General features: G+C 36.7%; 1 protein-coding gene across 1 annotated transcript in view; it reads left to right on the top strand.

Annotated features, from left to right (window-relative positions):
* PPP6C (protein phosphatase 6 catalytic subunit) overlaps nt 1–19958 on the top strand; it is a 34198-nt gene extending 14240 nt beyond the window's left edge. The window contains exons 2-7 of the mRNA XM_043566916.1: nt 5549–5644; nt 9769–9834; nt 10842–10983; nt 15922–16001; nt 16174–16383; nt 17249–19958. Coding sequence (XP_043422851.1) covers nt 5549–5644; nt 9769–9834; nt 10842–10983; nt 15922–16001; nt 16174–16383; nt 17249–17497 — 843 coding nt within the window. The 3' untranslated portion in view covers nt 17498–19958. The remainder of the gene's footprint in view (nt 1–5548; nt 5645–9768; nt 9835–10841; nt 10984–15921; nt 16002–16173; nt 16384–17248) is intronic.

Raw genomic sequence — 19958 nt, 5'->3', positions numbered from 1 at the left:
CATTATACATTTGTCAAAACCCATAGAATGTATAACACCAAGAGTGAACCCTAATGTAAACTGTGGACTCTGTATAATAATGATGTATCAATGTAGGTTCATTAGTAACACGTACCACTCTGATATGGGATGTTGGTAGTAGAAGAAACTGTATGTGTTTGTGAGCAGAAGATATATGGGAATTCTCTATATCTTCTGTTCAATTTTACTATGAACCTAAAATTGCTCTAAAAATTAAATCTATTTAATTTTTTTTTTCAACGTTTATTTATTTTTGGGACAGAGAGAGACAGAGCATGAACGGGGGAGGGGCAGAGAGAGAGGGAGACACAGAATTGGAAACAGGCTCCAGGCTCTGAGCCATCAGCCCAGAGCCTGACGCGGGGCTCAAACTCACGGACCGCGAGATCGTGACCTGGCTGAAGTCGGACGCTTAACCGACTGCGCCACCCAGGTGCCCCTTAAATCTATTTAAAAGAAAAAAAAGTGGGGCACCTCAGTGGCCCAGTTACTTAAGAGTGTGACTCTGGATTTCAGCTCAGGTCATGATCTCAGGGTTTGTGAGATCGAACCCCTAATTGGACTGCATCCTGACAGCGTGGAGCCTGATTGGGATTCTCTCTCTCCCAAAGAATCTACAATAAGAAAATCTTTACTTGGAGTCTTAACCATATTGATAAGACTATTAACATCCTTGTAGTTACTTAAGCCAAAAACATTGAGTCATGCTTGATTCCTTTCTTTCAACACTCTCTATCTAGTTGTTCTCAAACCTAGTGGATACTACATTCAGAAAACATCTGGAATCCATTCACTTGTGATCATTTCCTATTTTCATGATGTTAGTCCAAGCCAGTATTAACTTTTACCTAGATTATTGTAGAAGCATCCTAACTGGTGTCCCTGTTTCTGCCTTTGCCTCTTCCCTACTCCCATGTTCCTCATAGACCATTTTTAACATAGCAGACATAAGATCCTATCACTCTTCTGCTTAGGACCTCCTACTGGCTTCCTATTAAAAGCCCAGGTCCTTACATTCACCCCAAAGGACCTAAAAGTGTTCTGTGGTGCACTTCTGTTTTTCTCCTCATTCAGTCCACTAACTACACCAGCCTTGATGTTTCTGAAACACCGAGCATCCTTTTACCTCTGAGCATTTTTTACTTACTGTTCTCTCTGGCTTCAGTGCTGTTTCCCCCATAAACTTACCTTTCTTAGATTTTTGCTCAGAAGTTGCTTATCAGTAAGGCTTCTGTGCTCACCCCATTTAAAATATCGGTACCTGCTACCCACCTCTGCCATTTTTATCCCTATTACAGGGCTTCATTTTTTTCCTTCCCTCTTATTAGTATCTGAAAAAGTAATATGTATATATTTTTTACTTGTTTATTTTCTATACCTCTCCTCATTAGAGTATAAGCCCCTGAGATCAGGGCTTTTATTCTGTTTGGTCATTACTATTTATTTACTTTGTTTCTAGAATAATAACTGGTAATCATATTAGACTCTCAGTAAATATTTGTTATGTTGAACAGCTGAATATTCAAGATAGTACAGTGAAAAGAGGTGGGTAACCAGGATCCCAGATCTGTTGGAAAAATTAAGTAACATTGTGACCTGAATGCTTGTGGGTCTCAGTCTTATCATCTGGGTCCAGTGAGAGATTTGACATAGGAGGGTTTGTTTTTTTTTTAAATGTTTATGTATTTTTGAGGGGGGGTGTGTGTGAAGGTGCACATGCAAATGGGGGATGGGCAGAAAATGCAAAGCTCAGAGCCCAGCCTGGGGCTTGAACTTAAAAACCATGACATTATGACCTGAATGGAAGTCGGCCACTTAACCTGCTAAACCACCCAGGCACCCCTAATGTTTATTTATTTTTAAGAGAGAGAGAGACAAAGAGCATGCGAGTGGGAGAGAGGGCCACAGAGTATTTGAAGCAGGCTCTGAGTTGAGAGCAGAGACCCTGGTGCCAGGTGGAACTCACAAACAGTGATATCACGACCTGAGCCACCCAGGCCCCCCTGACATAGGTGGTCTTTGGTGCTGTGATATAATAGAAAATGTATATTGGTCTCTGCCCCCAGTTCCTATCATAGAAACCCTTATAATGTCTTGGGTGATAGAAATGTCTTGTTCTAATGAGGTAACCCTGGGTGGGCTTCTACATGGCTCCTGGATATAGGCTGGTCACCGGGAAGGCCAAACCGTGATTAGAAGTTTAGCATTTTCGGGGCGCCTGGGTGGCGCAGTCGGTTAAGTGTCCGACTTCAGCCAGGTCAGGATCTCGCGGTCCGTGAGTTCGAGCCCCACATCAGGCTCTGGGCTGATGGCTCAGAGCCTAGAGCCTGTTTCCGATTCTGTGTCTCCCTCTCTCTCTGCCCCTCCCCCGTTCATGCTCTGTCTCTCTCTGTCCCAAAAATAAATAAACGTTGAAAAAAAAAATTAAAAAAAAAAAAGTTTAGCATTTTCAGTCCTGCCCCCCATTCTTTTCAGAGAGAGAAGGGCTGAAAATGGAGTTAATAATGGATCATGTCTACATGATGAAGTCTCCATAAAATCCCCGAAGTATGGGGGAACATTCCATCTGATGTTCATTCATTCTCTTTGTCATATTCTTTAATAAACTGATAAATGTAAGTAAATGTTTTCCTGAGTCTGTGAGCTGCTCTAGCAAATTAATTAAACCCAAGGAGGAGATCTTTGTAACCTCCGTAACCCTTGATCTGCAGCCAGTTGGTCAGAAACATAGGTGATAACCTGAACTTGTGATTGATGTCTGTAGTATGTGTCTGTGGTGGGGAAGAGGTGGCACAGTCTTGTGGGACTGAGCCCTTGTGGGATCTGGATGGGTAGTGGCAGAATTGAGTTAAATTGTAGGACAACCAGCTGGTGTCACAGAGAATTTCTTGTTGTGGGGGGAAAAAACCTCTGCACATTTGGTGACCAGAGTGTGAATGTTCTGTGTGACTAGTAAAGGAAACACACAGGAAAGAAGCACACACTAGGGAAGACTGAGTTTTTCCCTACATAGGAAAGAAAAAGCTGGATTTTTTATCCTTTACAAATGTAAGCCAGAATTGTGTAACTTAAAGAACCTTGAGAGACCATCTTTTATTGTAAAGGTAAGGCTCTGAGTTCAGAAACATTGTTTTACTCACTGGTGTCTATTCCTATTATGAATAGTGGATGGATTATTGGCAGGAGTAAAGATCGGTGAAGCATCTGAAGATTGTGGGAAATTCAACCCAAGAGGGAGCTAGCTACGCAGACACCCAAGGCCAGAAGGACTCTAGGCCAAACGAAAGATCTTGCCTTTGAGGTGGTATTTGAAGATCATGAACTTACCCTAGGAATAATAACAAGCCATTTTATTTTGAAATTTTTGAGCAGCTATATTTCCCCTCATTTTCTTTCAAGGGGCCTCCCCTGCCCTCTCATTGTGAGTTCTTTCCTATGCTTGGCTCTGTATACAGTAGCTATAGCTGTTAAAGTGTGTCTCTCATATGTTTAAGTAAGTTGTTGCGTTTAGATTTTTTAGTGTTTAAAATAATTTCATTATGTCTGCATAGTTTTTTTTTTTTTTTTTTTTTTTTTTTTAAGAGTAAGCTGTACACCCAACCTGGGGCTTGAACTCATGACCCTGAGATCAAGGGTCTCATGCTCTACTGACTGAGCCAGTGAGGTGCCTCCCCTTTTAATTAATTAATTAAGTAAGTAAGTAAAATTTTTAAAATACTTTTTTAGGGGCACCTGGATGACTCAGTCGTTAAGTGGCCGACTTCGGCTCAGGTCATGATCTCGCGGTCCGTGAGTTCGAGCCCCATGTCGGACTCTGTGCTGACAGCTCAGAGCCTGGAGCCTGCTTCAGATTCTGTGTCTCCCTCTCTCTGACCCTCCCCTGTTCATGCTCTGTCTCTCCCTGTCTCAAAAATAAATAAAACATTAAAAAAAATAATAAAATACTTTTTTAATGCTTGTGTAGTTTCTCCTTTCTTGGCAGACCTATCATAAAACCCAGTAGGGCCTCTGACTGTAGTATAAACTGGTCTTGGAAGGTAGGTTCTCCTCCAGTTCTCCATGGAGAGCAAGATGATACACTTCCTTCTCCATAGCACTGTTGGGAGAATCATTTTCCTTCTACAAAATCTTTTGGTATGTTTTCAGAGGACAAATAGTTTTTCATTAAGTTTTTTTTTTTTTTTATGTTTATTTTGAGAGAGAGAGAGCAAGTGGGGAGAGGGGCAGGAGAGAGAGAATCCCAAGCAGACTCTGCTGCCAGCACACAGCCTGATGCAGGGCTGGAACTCATGAAGCCTTAGATCATGACCTGAGCCGAAATCAAGAGTTGGGCCCTTACCCAACTGAGCCATCCAAGTGCCCCTACAGTTCTTTTTAAAAAAGTAGGGTGACTCCTCAATTTTAGGTTTACATTTTGTAATTAATTAAATTTTTATTTTTATTTTGAAATAACTGGATTTATTTGTAGTTGAAAGAAATAATACTGAGAGATCCTATGTACCCTTTACTCAGTTTTCCCTAGGAGTAAGGTCTTGTAGAACTGTGGTAGCAGTACCACAACCAGGATATTGACATTGACACAACCCATGATCTTGTTCAGATTTCACCAGTTTTTATTGTACTCATTTGTGTTGTGTGTGTGTGTGTGTGTATGTATTCAGTTCTATGCAATCTTAATACATCTGTAGTTTTATGTATCCAACCCCATATTCAAGACACAGACATTTCCATTACCAAAAGGATTCCTCATTTTGTCTTTTTGTAATCATACCTACTCCCCTCCTGTTCCTCCTAACTTCTGGACCCCTGGCAATCACTAAGCTGGTCTCCATTTCTATAAATTTGTTACTTCAAGAGTGTTGTATAAATGGAATCATACCTTATGTAACCTTTTGGGATAGGGTTTTGTTTTTTTTTTTCCTCACTCAACATAAATCTCTTGAGATTCATCCAGGTTGTTATGTGTCAGTGGTTTCTTTTATTATTGAATAGTATTCCATGGAATGAATATAGCAGTTAATTCAGTTATTCACTTGTTGAAGGACACTGATTTGTTTCCAGTTTTTGGCTGTTATGAATTAAGCTTCTGTGGACACTTGTGCACAGATTTTTATGTGGACATAAATTTTCATTGCTGAGTGCAGTTGCTAGGTCATATGGTAAGTGCATGGTTTGCAATTTACTTTAAAAATTAGTAGATAGAAATTAGTAGATAAAAAACTTTTCATGTTAAAATTATTTACTCTTATATTTATTTGTTTGGTGAAAAACATCATTTTACAGTTTCTTTAAAGATGTTTTCTTAAACCTATTGTCTGTGTAGCCAGGGAGTTTGTATTTTGGAATAGCCATTGTATCGTTCGCAGGCATTATGAGATGAAGGCAAAAAACAGAAATCATATCATAGAATCATTAAAGGGTAGTTTCCTTTCCTGTGAAACAATATACATATTCTTGTCTTTTTTGCATTTGATCTTTAGTTTTAATATTGTAGTGAAAGGTTGCATTCTATTTTCTCTTTCTACAGCGGCTATGTGACTATGTTTGTGACCTCCTCTTAGAAGAGTCAAATGTCCAGCCAGTATCAACACCAGTAACAGTGTGTGGAGACATACACGGACAGGTAAAATTTCATGAGCAGATTTTTAGCTTTTGTACTGTCCATAGTCCATGTGTGTTTCCATTTGTGCTGTGAAAAAGCCACCAGAAGAACAACAAAAACAGCTGGTCATTTGGTAGATTGCCTCAGTCTGTGTGACACTAATGATTCCTGGTTACTAATACAGTGAGTAAAAGCAGTGATCAAATTATTCATGGAATTTGTTGAAATTATACTTGCAAAGTGGATAGAATGCAGCATTATTGCTCTGTGGAATGGGGAAGAGAGAAAATAAATGTGGACAGTTCACAGTGATTGTGATTAACAAGAGGTGCTTTGGTTTTAGGCACTAATTTTCTATTCTATTCATTTCTATTTATTCACTTTACTCATTCATGTCATATTTTAATGTATCATTTCCTTAGTGGGAATGAGATAGCAAAGGTTCAGAAAGATAAAATTGTTGGTGCGTGATTTCACAGCAAGTCACTGCTAGAATAGGAGGAGGAGGATTTGTCTCCTTTTCTCATCTGCTAGGTTTTTGTTTGTTTCTTAAGAGTTTCAAAGCAGTGGCAGGAGGAGTACACCTCATCTTTAGACTCTTACTGTCACCATATAGCCTAGCTGGAAACCCTCTGTGTTTTGTAGAGGTATTTGTATTTGTTTTTCTTTTTTTTTTTTTTTTTTGGTTTGGTTTTTGGTTTTAAACTGGGAGTGAAAGCTGAACAGAACACTCACTCAGTCTGCTGTATACATACAATGGAATTGTGGCTGTAAGACATATGATACAGTGACAGTTCTGTGGACTTAAATTTTCAATCCTATTTTTTTCATTTGAAAACTCAAATTTTGTCATTGGCAATAAATACTGTCAATTGTTTCCTTGAAGTGACTGGCTCACTTCCTTCACTGTTGCAAAGATGTTTGCCAAATACCCATAGTATGTCTTTCATTATCTCAAGTAAAAATAGTGTTCCATAAAAAAAGAGGCTACTTTAGCTTGTGACAGGCCTATGCTGTCACTTTTTTTTTTGAGAGGGGCCAGGGAGAGAGAGAGAGAGAGAACAAGAGCGCGAGTGAGCAAGTAGGGGAGGGGCAGAGAGAGGGAGAGAGAGAGAATCCCAAGCAAGCTCTGAGAGTACAGAGCCCAATGCAGGGCTTGAACCCACAAATTGTGAGATCATAACCTGAGATGAAATCAAGAGTTGGAGGTGACTGACTGAGCCACTTGGGTGCCCTGAGGCTATCAGCTTCTGATACTTAAAGACTTTTCTGGAAAATCATGCATACATACATACATACATACATACATACTTACTTACTTACTTTTCTGTTAGTGTGATATTAACAAATATGATTTTTGGTGATGTGTAATGAAATATCATTTCTGTTTTCCAAATTACCAATGTGTTAGCTACTGAGAGTGTTAGACCAGTCTATCTTTGTTACTAACAGAGTAGGAAAAGACCACTTGTCAAGTTTTGATGTATTAAAAGAATATGTACCGTTATTTCTTAATGTTCTTAAAATACTCTTTTGTAAAATAAAAATATCCCAACAGGTTGAATGCAGAGTCAGGTTATGAAAATCTATTTAGCCAGACATTAAATTTGTTTTGTTTTTGAAAACATTGTTTATTTTTCATTAGAAATCTGTGTATGTTACTATTTAATGAGTTGTTACTGATTTAAAAAATTAAATATTAAAAAGTGATTAGTTTTAATTTCTAATATGGTTAATAGTTGATATAAGCAAAAAACTTTTTGGGGACCTCTGATTTTTAAGAATATGAATTATGAATGTTCCTGAAGCTAAGAAGTTTAAAAACTACTGAGCTAGCCAGCTGTTTCCTTGCCTCAAACAATAGAATAAAATTCACTTCAGGATTGCTTGTGTTTTAAAATGAGAACATTTATAGAGTTTCTGTGATGTGGAAAACATAATACACGTTAGAGATTATTTGTGAAATGATGAGGTGAGCTTCCAGTAATGTAGAACAAGCTTAGTTGTCTTCACATGTTCTCAGTAAATGTTTATTATGTTCGTTAATTCTGGCAAAACTTCCATTCTGGGGCAGGAACTGTTGGGTCCCTAAAGCAGAATATTTGATCATCTTTTAAATGTATATAGGGTAAATGGGAACTTAAAAAGTTTTTATTTAAGAACATATAGCTATAAGAACTATAAGAACTATAAACATGAATAGGAGTTAAAGGACACTTCCACCATACCTTTACAAAAGCAAATGTTTTATAAAACTTTTAAATGTTCCCTTTCTGACTCTCTGTGTGTACATACTCAATTTTTACATAACAAAATTGTGTAGTTTATTATAGGTAAATTTTTGTGTTACATTCTTTTCCCTAATTGTTTTTTTATTTTGCTACATAGTTTCCATCATAACCATTAGTATTTAAAAGAAAAAATTTTTAACATTTATTTTTAAAAGAGAGTGAGTTGAGGGGCAGAGAGAGAGAGGAAGACAGAAAATCTGAAGCAGGCTCCATGCTGTCAGTGCAAAGCCTCGCATGGGGCTTGAACTCATGAACCATGAGAGCCGAAGTTGGATGTTCAACTGACAAGCCACCCAGGCATTATAATCATTATTCACGATTGGTCCAGGCCTTTGAGTTGGTAGATCATACTTTGTTAAAATAGTGTCTTATGTTAGTCGTGAAGGTTGTTTCTTTTGTTGTTATAAATGATGTTGTAACACATTTTCTATATTTTCACACAGCATTTATTTCCTTCCTTCCTTCCTTCCTTCCTTCCTTCCTTCCTTCCTTCCTTCCTTCCTTCTTTTTGCCCTTAGGATATAGTCAAAGAAGTGGAAATATTAGGCCAGAGTAACACGTGTGTGCACACGCATACACACACATGCTCATATTATGTGTGTGTGTATATACTATGTAAATGATATGTATATATATCATATATACATCTGTGGGTTGGGAATTGAGAAGTATACTTTCAAAGGGAAGGTCTTTACATAGTAGAAATGGACAGCAAATACTTTGGACAAAAGTTTACCACTTGACTGAGTTGAACATTTGTTTCATTTATTTGCTTGCTAATTTTAAGAAGATAGGAAAATTTTATTGTAAACTTGTTAAAGTTTTTCTTAACTCTAAGCAAGTAACAACGCTTCAGATTTATGAAACATTATAAAGAGTAGTGCTTTCTTTCTTTTAGTAGTTAACATTTAAATTTCAGTTTTGTTCACTGTGACTAAGATTTCTGTACTAAGTGTTAGAAATTTAAGTAATAATTTTTTAGTTTCAAGTGTAGAAGATAACTGTATAGGAAATAATTAGTTGTAGTTGGTATAATATATTACAGTCAATTCCTTTAATTCAAAATCCTTTCTTAGAAAAACTGTGAAGTTTTCTTTAGAAATTAGGATTAAGATAATCTAGTTGACTGAAGTTACCAAATGGACAATTTATCAGTTTCCAATTTTCAGTCAAATAGAATATGATGAAATAAACAGTTCTGTTTTACTAATTATTGAGAAGACACTCCATAGCTGTAGAGCCTGAGGGTACACACATCTCCAAAGTAGAGTGTAGGAAGGTAGGTTGATTTGCTCTTCAAGATACTATGAAGTATCATGTAAATTTATTCTTTGAAAGAAATTCTTATCCACTTGTTTTCTTATCTTTTGTCTCACTAAAATAGATACTGAGTATGTGGTGGGGTGGTTAGGTTAGCTTATTGACAAGTTAGATAAATGATCAGTTATTTCAAATACTCAAGTGATGGAATGCCTGGCTGTCTCAGTCTGTAGAGCATGCAAGTCTTAATCTCAGAGTCGTGAGTTCAAGCCCCATGCTGTGCATAGAAATTACTTAAAAAAAATTCTCAAGTGATAGATGGGGAGATAAATGACAGAAATTTGAGGGGGAAGGCCTGTAATATTAATGATCTAGGAATGACTTTAATGGTAATTGTGAGATTTATTTTAGTGGTTTTTTTTAAGCTTGAGAGCTGTGTGCTTGGCAGTTTTGCTCACACTTAATTTCTTTTTGTAAGTGTAAATATTTGAGGTCTTCTTAATTAAATGCTTCTTTACACATTTTGCTCTCAGTTTTATTATTTTACTCCTTCACAGGAATTTGTAATCAGCATATATTGCCTTTCTTTTATAGTTTTATGACCTTTGTGAGCTATTCAGAACTGGAGGTCAGGTTCCTGACACAAACTACATATTTATGGTACGTAAACCCTAATGATACCAAATATTTATTAAAATGGAAAGGATCTGACTTGCTACATGTAAATTATGTAATAATTTCATTGCTATGTGACATTCACTATTTAAATATATGAAAAGGTGATTCTGTATTTTTTTACATTTTGCCATGTCATCTAGTTGAAAATAATTGCTTTAGTAAATTGCTGTGTGCATAGGACTGGGTTGTAGCCCTAAGTAGTGACTGGCAGAAATATAGCCCAGAACCATAGATTTAAGACACAAATCTTAATTTTACTGTTGTTTTATCACACGTTTTGAGCAATTTCATCGTTTATTAATCTGTGGATTGATGAATATAGGCATATACACATTTGGTATTAAGGTGGATATTTGCTTAGTTTCCTTTTGGAATGTAATGTTACTGTTGAATTTTGTCTGAATCCTGTCATTTTCTTCCCTTCTAAAGGTTTGTGGGTCACTTTCCTATTCTTTTAGGTGTCTTCCTATTGTTCTAATATTGTCCCAAGTAAGACATTAATGAGAAGTATAATTAGTATGGCTTTACATGCAGTTGTTAAATACAAAGCTGAACCCAGAACAGTAGTATAATTTTGGTATCTGCTTTTACAAAAATACTATTTCTTCAATTTAGTAGCTTTTCTGATGCAGTTAAGGTGATTTTTGAAATTCATCTAAAATTTTTTGATTCACACATGACCTTTTAGAAATATCTGCTAGTGTAGGCGATAGAGAATTGGAAAAATGGTGATTTTCCAGGGAAGATCCTTGAGAGAATTGCACAGCAGGTTCCTGCACTGCTCTTGAATCCTAAGACTAGCACAGACATTTGGTAGAAATAGTTATTTACTTCAATTTGAATTTTTTGTTAAAATCCAATTTTCAAATAATTCAATGTTTGATTCTTCATTTTTGTTATTTTTGACTGGGTCTCTGAGTTTGTACACTTTGGTATAATTAAAAAAATATTGTTGCTATTGTTTCTAACTGTAAACTTTTATTTTACAGGGTGATTTTGTAGACAGAGGCTACTATAGTTTGGAGACCTTCACTTACCTTCTTGCACTAAAGGCTAAATGGCCTGATCGTATTACGCTTTTGCGAGGAAATCATGAGAGTAGACAGATAACACAGGTGTATGGATTTTATGGTAAGACTTTCTATTCTCTGATTCTTTTTTTTTTTTTTTTTGAGAGTAAGAGAGGCAGAGGGAGAGAGAAACGGAATCCTAAGCAGACTCCATATTCAGTGTGGAGCCTGATGTGGGGCTCGATCCCACAACCTTGGCATCATGACTTTGGCTCAACTGACTGAGCCACGTAGGCACCCCTACTTTCTCAACCTTTAAATCCTCCTCTTTCCCCAATCAAGAACCTTACCATGGAGAGAGAACTATTCTTTTTTTTTTTTTTTTTTTAAATGCTTATTTATTTATTTTGAGAGAGTGAAAGAGCATGAGCATGCATGAGAGTGGGGTAGGGGTAGAGAGAGAGGGAGAGAGAGAATCCCAAGCGGACTCTGCACTGTCAGCACAGAGCCCATTGTGGGGCTCAGTCTCATAAACTGTGAGATCATGACCTGAGCCAAAATCAAGAGTTGGACACTCAACCAACCAGGTGCCCCTGGTGAGAGAGCTATTCTTAAATTTTTGGTGTACATCTTTCTAGATGTGTGCCTCAAAGTGTAGTCCTCAGTTTACCTTATTGGAATCATCTGGGGTGCTTGTTAAAAATGTGCATTGTTGGACCCCACTGAAAACCTTTTGGAGTGGGAATCCTAGAATCTGCTAAAGGTGAATGTTCTGCTCTTGAAAGTTTGAGAACCGGGGCGCCTGGGTGGCTCAGTTGGTTAAGCGTCCGACTTCAACTCAGGTCACGATCTCGCGGTCCGTGAGTTCGAGCCCCGTGTCGGGCTCTGGGCTGATGGCTCAGAGCCTGGAGCCTGCTTCCTATTCTGTGTCTCCCTCTCTCTGTGCCCCTCCCCCATTCATGCTCTGTCTCTCTCTCTCTCAAAAATAAATAAACGTTAAAAAAAAAATTAAAGTTTGAGAACCTATTCTATGTATATGTGTGTATGTGTGTGTTTGTAAACATATTTTTGTGTGTGTACATACCTGCTTTTTTCACTTAATGCTGTGACCAGCCTTTTTTCACTTCATTGACATTATTTTTATAGTTGTATCATATTACACTATATGGATGTACTATAATTGATTAAACTAATACCTTTAACATTGAACCTTGGAGTTGTTTTTAAATTGCTGTTATACACATAGCTGAAAGAATATCCTTTTACATATATAAAATTATGTATGTATGTATGTATCCATTTGTCTGCCCGTGTGCTTGCTCCAGAGAATGCCAGGACCTCAGAGATCAGAAACAGAACTTAGCCATTAAAAGCAAAATATCTGCTTCTATAAAACTTTTATATGGTTGAAAGTTTTAAAAAATGAGGTTAGAGAGAGGCTGGCTGGCTCAGTCGGTAAAGCAGTAACTCTTGATTATTGGGTTGTGAGTTCGAACCCTACATTGAATATAGAGATTACTTAAAAGTAAAACCTGTAAGGGGCGCCATGAATCAATTAATCTTTCAGGGGGTGCTGACGCTGTTAGCATGAAGCCTGCTTGAGATTCTCTCTCTCCCTGTCTCTCTGTCCCCAACCCTCGTCTTGTGCGTGTGCACACAAGCTCTTTCAAACTTAAATAAAATCTTTAAAAAAAAAAATGAGGTTAGGAAGCTCTTTGAAGAAGACAGCAGAGCTATTGAGATTATTAACATGAAATTTCCTTAAGCACAGTTAAGGTGGATATTGAGAAATTTGAAAATATTTATCTCATGACCCTTTAGTTTTGGATTTTATATTTTGGATTCTTTTTTGTCATTATAAAGGTAAGCTAAAAAATAAAGATAAGTAAACTCTTAACTCTTTGATTTGTAAGCCATTGTGAATTATTAAATTGAGAAATTTTGATAATTTATTGTTTATATAACTTTGTTATTAGTAATTGAAAAGTTAGATGGCTGTTACTTGTTTTTACAAGTTACTTCTGGTTTTCATTCATAAAATACCAAGTACCATTTGAATTAAAATTTTTTGATTCTTATGCAAGACAGTTAATAGTTTGGATAGTACATACTGTGGTGTTAATAAAAGCCAACTGGCTCTAAGCTTGTTATTATACATATTACTACACCCCCAAATTTGACCAACTTTTTTTTTATAAGTTTAAATTTTTTTTAGTGTTTATTTTGGAAAGAGAGAAAGAGGCAAAGCATGAGCAGGGGAGGGGCAGAGAGAGGGAGACACAGAATCCAATGCAGTCTCCAGGCTCTGAGCTGTCAGCACAGAGCCTGATGCGGGGCTTGAACCTGCGAGCTTTGAGATCATGATCTGAGCCCGTTGGACGCTTAACCAACTAAGCTACTTAGGCGCCCCAATCAACATCTTTTTTTTAATTTTATTTTTTATTTTTTAAAATTTACATCCAAATTAGTTAGCATATAGTGAAACAATGATTTCAGGAGTAGATTCTTTAATGCCCCTTACCCGTTTAGCCCATCCCCCCTCCCACAACCCCTCCAGCCACCCTCAGTTTGTTCTCCATATTTATGAGTCTCTTCTGTTTTGTCGCCCTCCCTGTTTTTATATTACTTTTGTTTCCCTTCCCTTATGTTCATCTGTTTTGTCTTTTAAAGTCCTCATACGAGTGAAGTCATATGATTTTTGTCTTTCTCTGACTAATTTCACTTTGCATAATACCCTTCAGTTCCATCCACATAGTTGGAAATGGCAAGATTTCATTCTTTTTGATTGCCGAGTAAATACTCCATTGTATATATATACCACATCTTCTTTATCCATTCATCCATCGATGGACGTATGGGCTCTTTCCATACTTCGGCTATTGTGAATAGTGCTGCTATAAACATGGGGGTGCATGTGTCCCTTAGAAACAGCACACCTGTATCCCATGGATAAATGCCTAGTAGTGCAATTGCTGGGTCATAGGGTAGTTCTATTTTTAGTTTTTTTGAGGAACCTCCATACTGTTTTCCAGAGTGGCTGCACCAGCTTGCATTCCCACCAACAATGCAAAAGAGATCCTCTTTCTCCACATCCTTGCCAACATCTGTTGTTGCCTGAGTTGTTAATGTTAGCCATTCTGACAGGTGTAAGGTGGTGTCTCATTGTGGTTTTGATTTGTATTTCCCTGATGATGCGTGATGTTGAGCATTTTTTCATGTGTCGGTTGGCTATCTGGATGTCTTCCTTGGAGAAGTGTCTATTCATCTCTTTCGCCCATTTCTTCACTGGATTATTTGCTTTTTGGGTGTTGAGTTTAATAAGTTCTTTATAGATTTTGGATACTAACCCTTTATCTGATATGCCATTTGCAAATATCTTCTCCCATTCTGCCGGTTGCCTTTTAGTTTTGCTGATGGTTTCCTTCACTGTGCAGAAGCTTTTTATTTTGATGAAGTCCCAGTAGTTCATTTTTGCTCAACGTCTATTTTTTTAATGTTTGTTTATTTTTGAGAGAGAGAGCGAGCATGTGCGCATGCACTGGCATGCTCATGAGTAGGGGAGGGGCAGAGATGGGGAACAAAGAATCCTGATGTGGGGCTTGAGCTCACGAACCTACAGCTCATGACTTGAGCTGAAGTGGGACACTAAACTCACTGAGCCATCCAGGTGCCCCTGACCAACATTTATCAATGAAAGGCAAAAAAGGAGGAAGAAGGAAGAAGGAAGACTTTTTTTTTTTAAAGACAACATTTTAATCAAGATGCCTTTACGGAAGAAAATGACAACAGCATAACATCTAGTATTGAATTCTCTTGTTCCCAAGCTGTGCCTATCTATGGTTTTAATGACAGGAAGCCCACGAGCTCCTCAGGTGGGAGATAATTTTAGTCAACATGGAACTTAACATTGATTTTGAAGTAGTAAAAATGTCCATATATAGCTATTAATTATATTGGGCCTTCAGTTCACACTGATAAATGTATACTGAGCAGTTATTGTGAACCAAATGCTTTGTGTATGTATGAAGATGAAAAAGACAAGATTCCTGTCTGCAAGCTCAGCTCAGTGTTAGCGCTCTCATGGTGAGTTTCTTTCTTCTTTTTTTTTTCTTTCTTTTTTTTTTTTTTTAAATATATGAAATTTATTGTTAAATTGGTTTCCATACAACACCCAGTGCTCATCCCAAAAGATGCCCTCTTCAGTACCGATCACCCACCCCCCGTCAGCCCTCAGTTTGTTCTCAGTTTTTACGAGTCTCTTATGCTTTGGCTCTCTCTCTCATGGTGAGTTTACATAAGGATCCTGCTTCACACAGACATGTAATTTAGAGAATCATGAGGATGGACCATACCCTGTAGTCTTCTATATCATTGTAATAACGATATGTTACTTTTTTTTTTCAAAATTAAGGAAGAAGTCAAAGAACAGAACTTCCATGGTATTAATTGAAAGAAGAGATGAATATCCTATTAACTGTTGTAGACAGCATAGAAAGTGTTCAGCTAGGAATATGTAAGGACCTGATTGGCAGTCTGTCTCCCAGTGATGACTGCAGGTGTACTTACTGAAGCTCAAGTATTTCATTGCATGATTTGCAGAAATCTCAGAGGAGACAATCTAGGCCTGAGAAATGTTGAGATAGGAATTACCCATGCTCCTGTAATTAAGGGTCCTCTAATTAGTTTACCCTAGTAGAATAAGGTGGTCACATTAAAGAAATTACTCAGCTTGATAGAATTGTCCAGTGTGAATAACATACTAGATAAAAGCATTTGTTTTGGGTTATGTGAATTTAATATTTAGCTCTCCCTGATTATAGCATGTTGATGTCAGCTGCTTTGTAGGGCTGCTTCTGGAATGAAAAGCAGGACCACATTCTTAGACTAGTTAAACACTCGTCTCCTTCATGGCTCTACATGGAAGACCTACCAGGGCTCAATAAGTGTCATAATTTGCCATCCTAGTTTAAGCTAAACTTCTTTATTATTGGAAGTATTCTTTATTTTTATCAGCAGATTCAGAACTTCATTAATGAGAACTCTTCTGTTTCTTTGATAGATGAGTGCCAAACCAAATATGGAAATGCTAATGCCTGGAGATATTGTACCAAAGTTTTCGACATGCTCACAGTAGCAGCTGTAAGTTTATGGAAATCTTTGTAAAAGCTTAAGTATTTTCCTGCCAGTAACACTTTGCATACTTTCATCCAATTGCCATCTCAATTATATTGTTATCATTAGCATTCATTGATGAATTTAGATATGACTGGGTTTATTATTACACTTTCAACTCTGTTATCCTTTTTGCTAGTTAATAGATGAGCAGATTTTGTGTGTTCATGGTGGTTTATCTCCTGATATCAAAACACTGGATCAAATTCGAACCATTGAACGGAATCAGGAAATTCCTCATAAAGGAGCATTTTGTGATCTGGTTTGGTCAGATCCTGAAGATGTGGATACTTGGGCAATCAGTCCCCGAGGAGCAGGTTGGCTTTTTGGCGCAAAGGTCACAAATGAGGTAAAGCCAGTTTTTTTGAGAAAATGGTTTGTTGGTTGCTAGTAGACTACATAAAGAACTATGTGGCTATAGATAACAACTGTCTGTTTCTCATCTAGCTTATCATGTATGTCTTCCTCAGTATCCACTTGGTAATATGTATAAAATAAATGTTTCTTTTCTTTCAAATATTGCAATTAAATATTAATATAGCAAGGGCAAGATAGACACACACACAGGTAAACAATTTTTACTATATTTTTAATTGAGATGTAATTGACCTGTAACGTTGTACTAGTTTTAGATGTACATCATGATGATTTGATATGTGTTTTTATAGTGAAAAGCCAGCTTTTGAGGTTAGGCTGTTTTCAGTTAAATACACACACATTACATACACATGTAGGGATGAGCTTATATAAGGAAGTAATCCAACATAATGGAATGAAAGAGCTGGGTTCAGCATAATTTAAGTAAGTTATTTATGTTCTCTGAGCTTCTGTTAAGTTACAAAAGAAGGACGATAAATCTCAGAATTCTTTTAAGGATCATACTAAACCCTCAGTATGATAGATGTTAATAGCAATATACTTATTATTACACCATAAAAACTTTTTTCATATCTGCTAGTACTTATAGAATGCTTTTTTGTCCAGAAACTTTTAAATAATTACGTGACTGGATGATTTCCATAACTTAGGCCAAAGCAGCTGTGTTTGTGTGTAACTTACTGGAATTTTTGGGGATAACTAGTAGAATGGGTTTTGTAATCATGAGAACTCTAGTAGTAACAGGATTTACACTTCATTAGATATTATTTTATTGATGTAGCATGATTTTTTTTTTTAATGTGCTGGTTACTTAACAAAACCTTTCTAAATTACAGTTTGTCCATATCAACAACTTAAAACTCATCTGCAGAGCACACCAACTAGTGCACGAAGGCTATAAATTTATGTTTGATGAGAAGCTGGTAACAGTATGGTCAGCTCCTAATTACTGCTATCGTTGTGGAAATATTGCTTCGATCATGGTCTTCAAAGATGTAAATACAAGAGAACCAAAGTTATTCCGGGCAGTTCCAGATTCAGAACGTGTTATTCCTCCCAGAACGACGACGCCGTATTTCCTTTGAGGCCTTCGCCCATCCTGCTGACCCATTTTTCTGCCCTCTTCTTATCCCAACTCTCGTGTATTACCCTCTTCAATATACTTTTTATCGAGCACTTTGCTGCTGAAATGCTGCCTCTTGCCTTTTTTTTTTTAATTTTAAATTATCTAAATTTATTGTTTGTTACGGTGTCTATAGCAATGTTTTTCTATCAATTTTCTCCCCCATCCCATCCCCACCTTGGACTCATTTGAAAAGACTTGAGAAATGTCTTAATACTCACACTGCTGCATGTAGCTCTTGCTTATTTACTGGTCTGGGGGAAACAGGATGTGTTTCCTCTTTTTAAAAAGCCAATTGACAGAACAGACTACACCGAAATGCTCCTCCTTTTGTATCATTCAGCCTTTTGTTTTAGTTTGGTAAGTTTTAAGAAATTTCAGCAGCAAAGTTGTTATTCAGTGGGCACGATGGACTGCAGATGCCTCGAGTTATGTATACCTGTCCCAGATGTAAACGTCATTGTCCTTTGTTGGATGATATTTTAAGTGGATATAAAATAAATTGGTCTAAAGGGCTGCCCTCCTTGTTGTGTTTTTAAATTTTAGTTAAAACTGCTACAGCATATGACTTTGTACAGTAAGATAATTGTATTGATCTTTTTTCAGATTCCTTGTATTTTTTAATAAAGTACTCTTAAATAAAACCCAGATAGGTTAAAGTGTTAGAAATTTTAAACAGCTTACATTGTTAGTTTAAAGTTATTCTTTTTCCCCCCCTCCTGATCAGAGTTCTTGACCCTTTGGTTATTGAGTTTAAAACTTCAACCGAAATTCAATACTATTTATTTAAAAAAAAAAAATCACTAAACTGTGCCTAAAGAACATAACTGCCATATTAATGTTTTGGTTTATATTCTCTAGAGTAATAGAAAAACATTTAATACTTGTAATGCTGATGTGTTCATTTGATACCAGTTGAGTAGAATGTGATCGATCCAGTTTACAATCTATCATGAGTATCATTAAGTAAAATCTGTGTACTTTTCGATGGGAATCATTCTTCTCTTGTTGTAACACTTGACCTTAACTTTTAGAAAGTGTTCATTTTTTAACTGCAACTGGAAAGGTTGAAAAGTCAGGACTCTTGTATTTGTGAACTGTAATTGGAAGCAAAATTTAAAAAAGTGTAGGAAGAAACAAATTGTCCTTTTTTTGTAAAGGTCTGTGATACCATGTTTCGGCTTTGTGTAAGTAATTTGAATATCCAAAGGGTGTGATGATCGGTTCTTTATATGCAACTGTCCACTTAATAAGGACGAGTGTTCCAGTGTCTCTTATGACTCTGGTCATAAGTGATGTGGGAATTTACTATTTTGTGAAATAGTTGGTATCCCTTTACTACTATAATTTTTGTCATTCCAGGAAATCTTTGTGAAGCCAGCCAGTTAATAAAGCACTTTAGTATCTGTTCAGGTAGTTTTGAAAACCAACTTCTCCCCTTCAGGATAAGAACTTCCAGGTTACCTAAAAATGCAATAAAAAATCTTTATAGTCTAAGCTTCTTGGCACATAATTTTTCATCAGGGTTTTTTTTTTTTTTAAATTAAATGAGCACAATAATGTTTTGTTTTTTGTTTTTTTTTCCACAACCACCTAGCTCCTTGTTTAGTTTCTAATTGTATAGCTATATGAAAGAAGTGGCTAAGACATTTGCTGCACACACTTGAACTGTTGGGTCAGTAGCTTTGTGTTACTGCCCTGACCCCAGTGTAATTCAGGGGGAAAGGTATTTTTATCTTACAGGGATATGTAGCTATGTATTTTACTAATTGTGAAACACTGGAAATTAATGATACAGACAACTTGGTGTGGTCTTTGAACAGCTCTCTGCAGTATTTTTTTCTGTTACCATAAATTGTATTTAAGTGCTTGCTCCTCTGCTTTTAAGTTGTATCAATAAAATCGGTAACCTCAGCCCTCCCTTCCCATTTGACACTCCCTAGCTCAGATTGATGTAGTTGTTTTAGTTATCCCTGTAATGTGACCTTTATTCTTAAGTCATGGTGTACTGCATTTGTTTGTCACTAGTTGGGCATGTGCCAATAATAATCTGTCCATTCCTTAATTGCCATCTCTATTTTGTCTGATTTTTTTCTCTTCAGCTGAATAACGGCTTTTTTGCATGAAAAAAAAAATAGTTTTTACTATTAGACATGTAAAGGGAAGAGAGAGTGAATGTATTGGACTTTGTAAGCCTAAAAGGAATATTTGGATCCCTCTACTAAATAAGGGCTATGTACGATATAGAGTAATCATGTAGTGGAAGATACTTGCAAGTCATAGATTTGTAGGCAGGAGGATCTGTTACTCCCTGTACCTAGGCTGAATGTAAAATCCTTTATGTTGTATTAATGGGGGTGATAACTATTTTTATTTGCTGATGATATACTTGGTTTCTAATAAAGTGTCCTAGGCTCTAGTGA

Source organism: Prionailurus bengalensis, chromosome D4, assembly GCF_016509475.1.
Source record: "Prionailurus bengalensis isolate Pbe53 chromosome D4, Fcat_Pben_1.1_paternal_pri, whole genome shotgun sequence".
NCBI classification, from domain to species: domain Eukaryota; kingdom Metazoa; phylum Chordata; class Mammalia; order Carnivora; family Felidae; genus Prionailurus; species Prionailurus bengalensis.
Note: the sequence above shows the minus strand (reverse complement) of the source record. Positions and strands in the feature narration are given on the sequence as shown.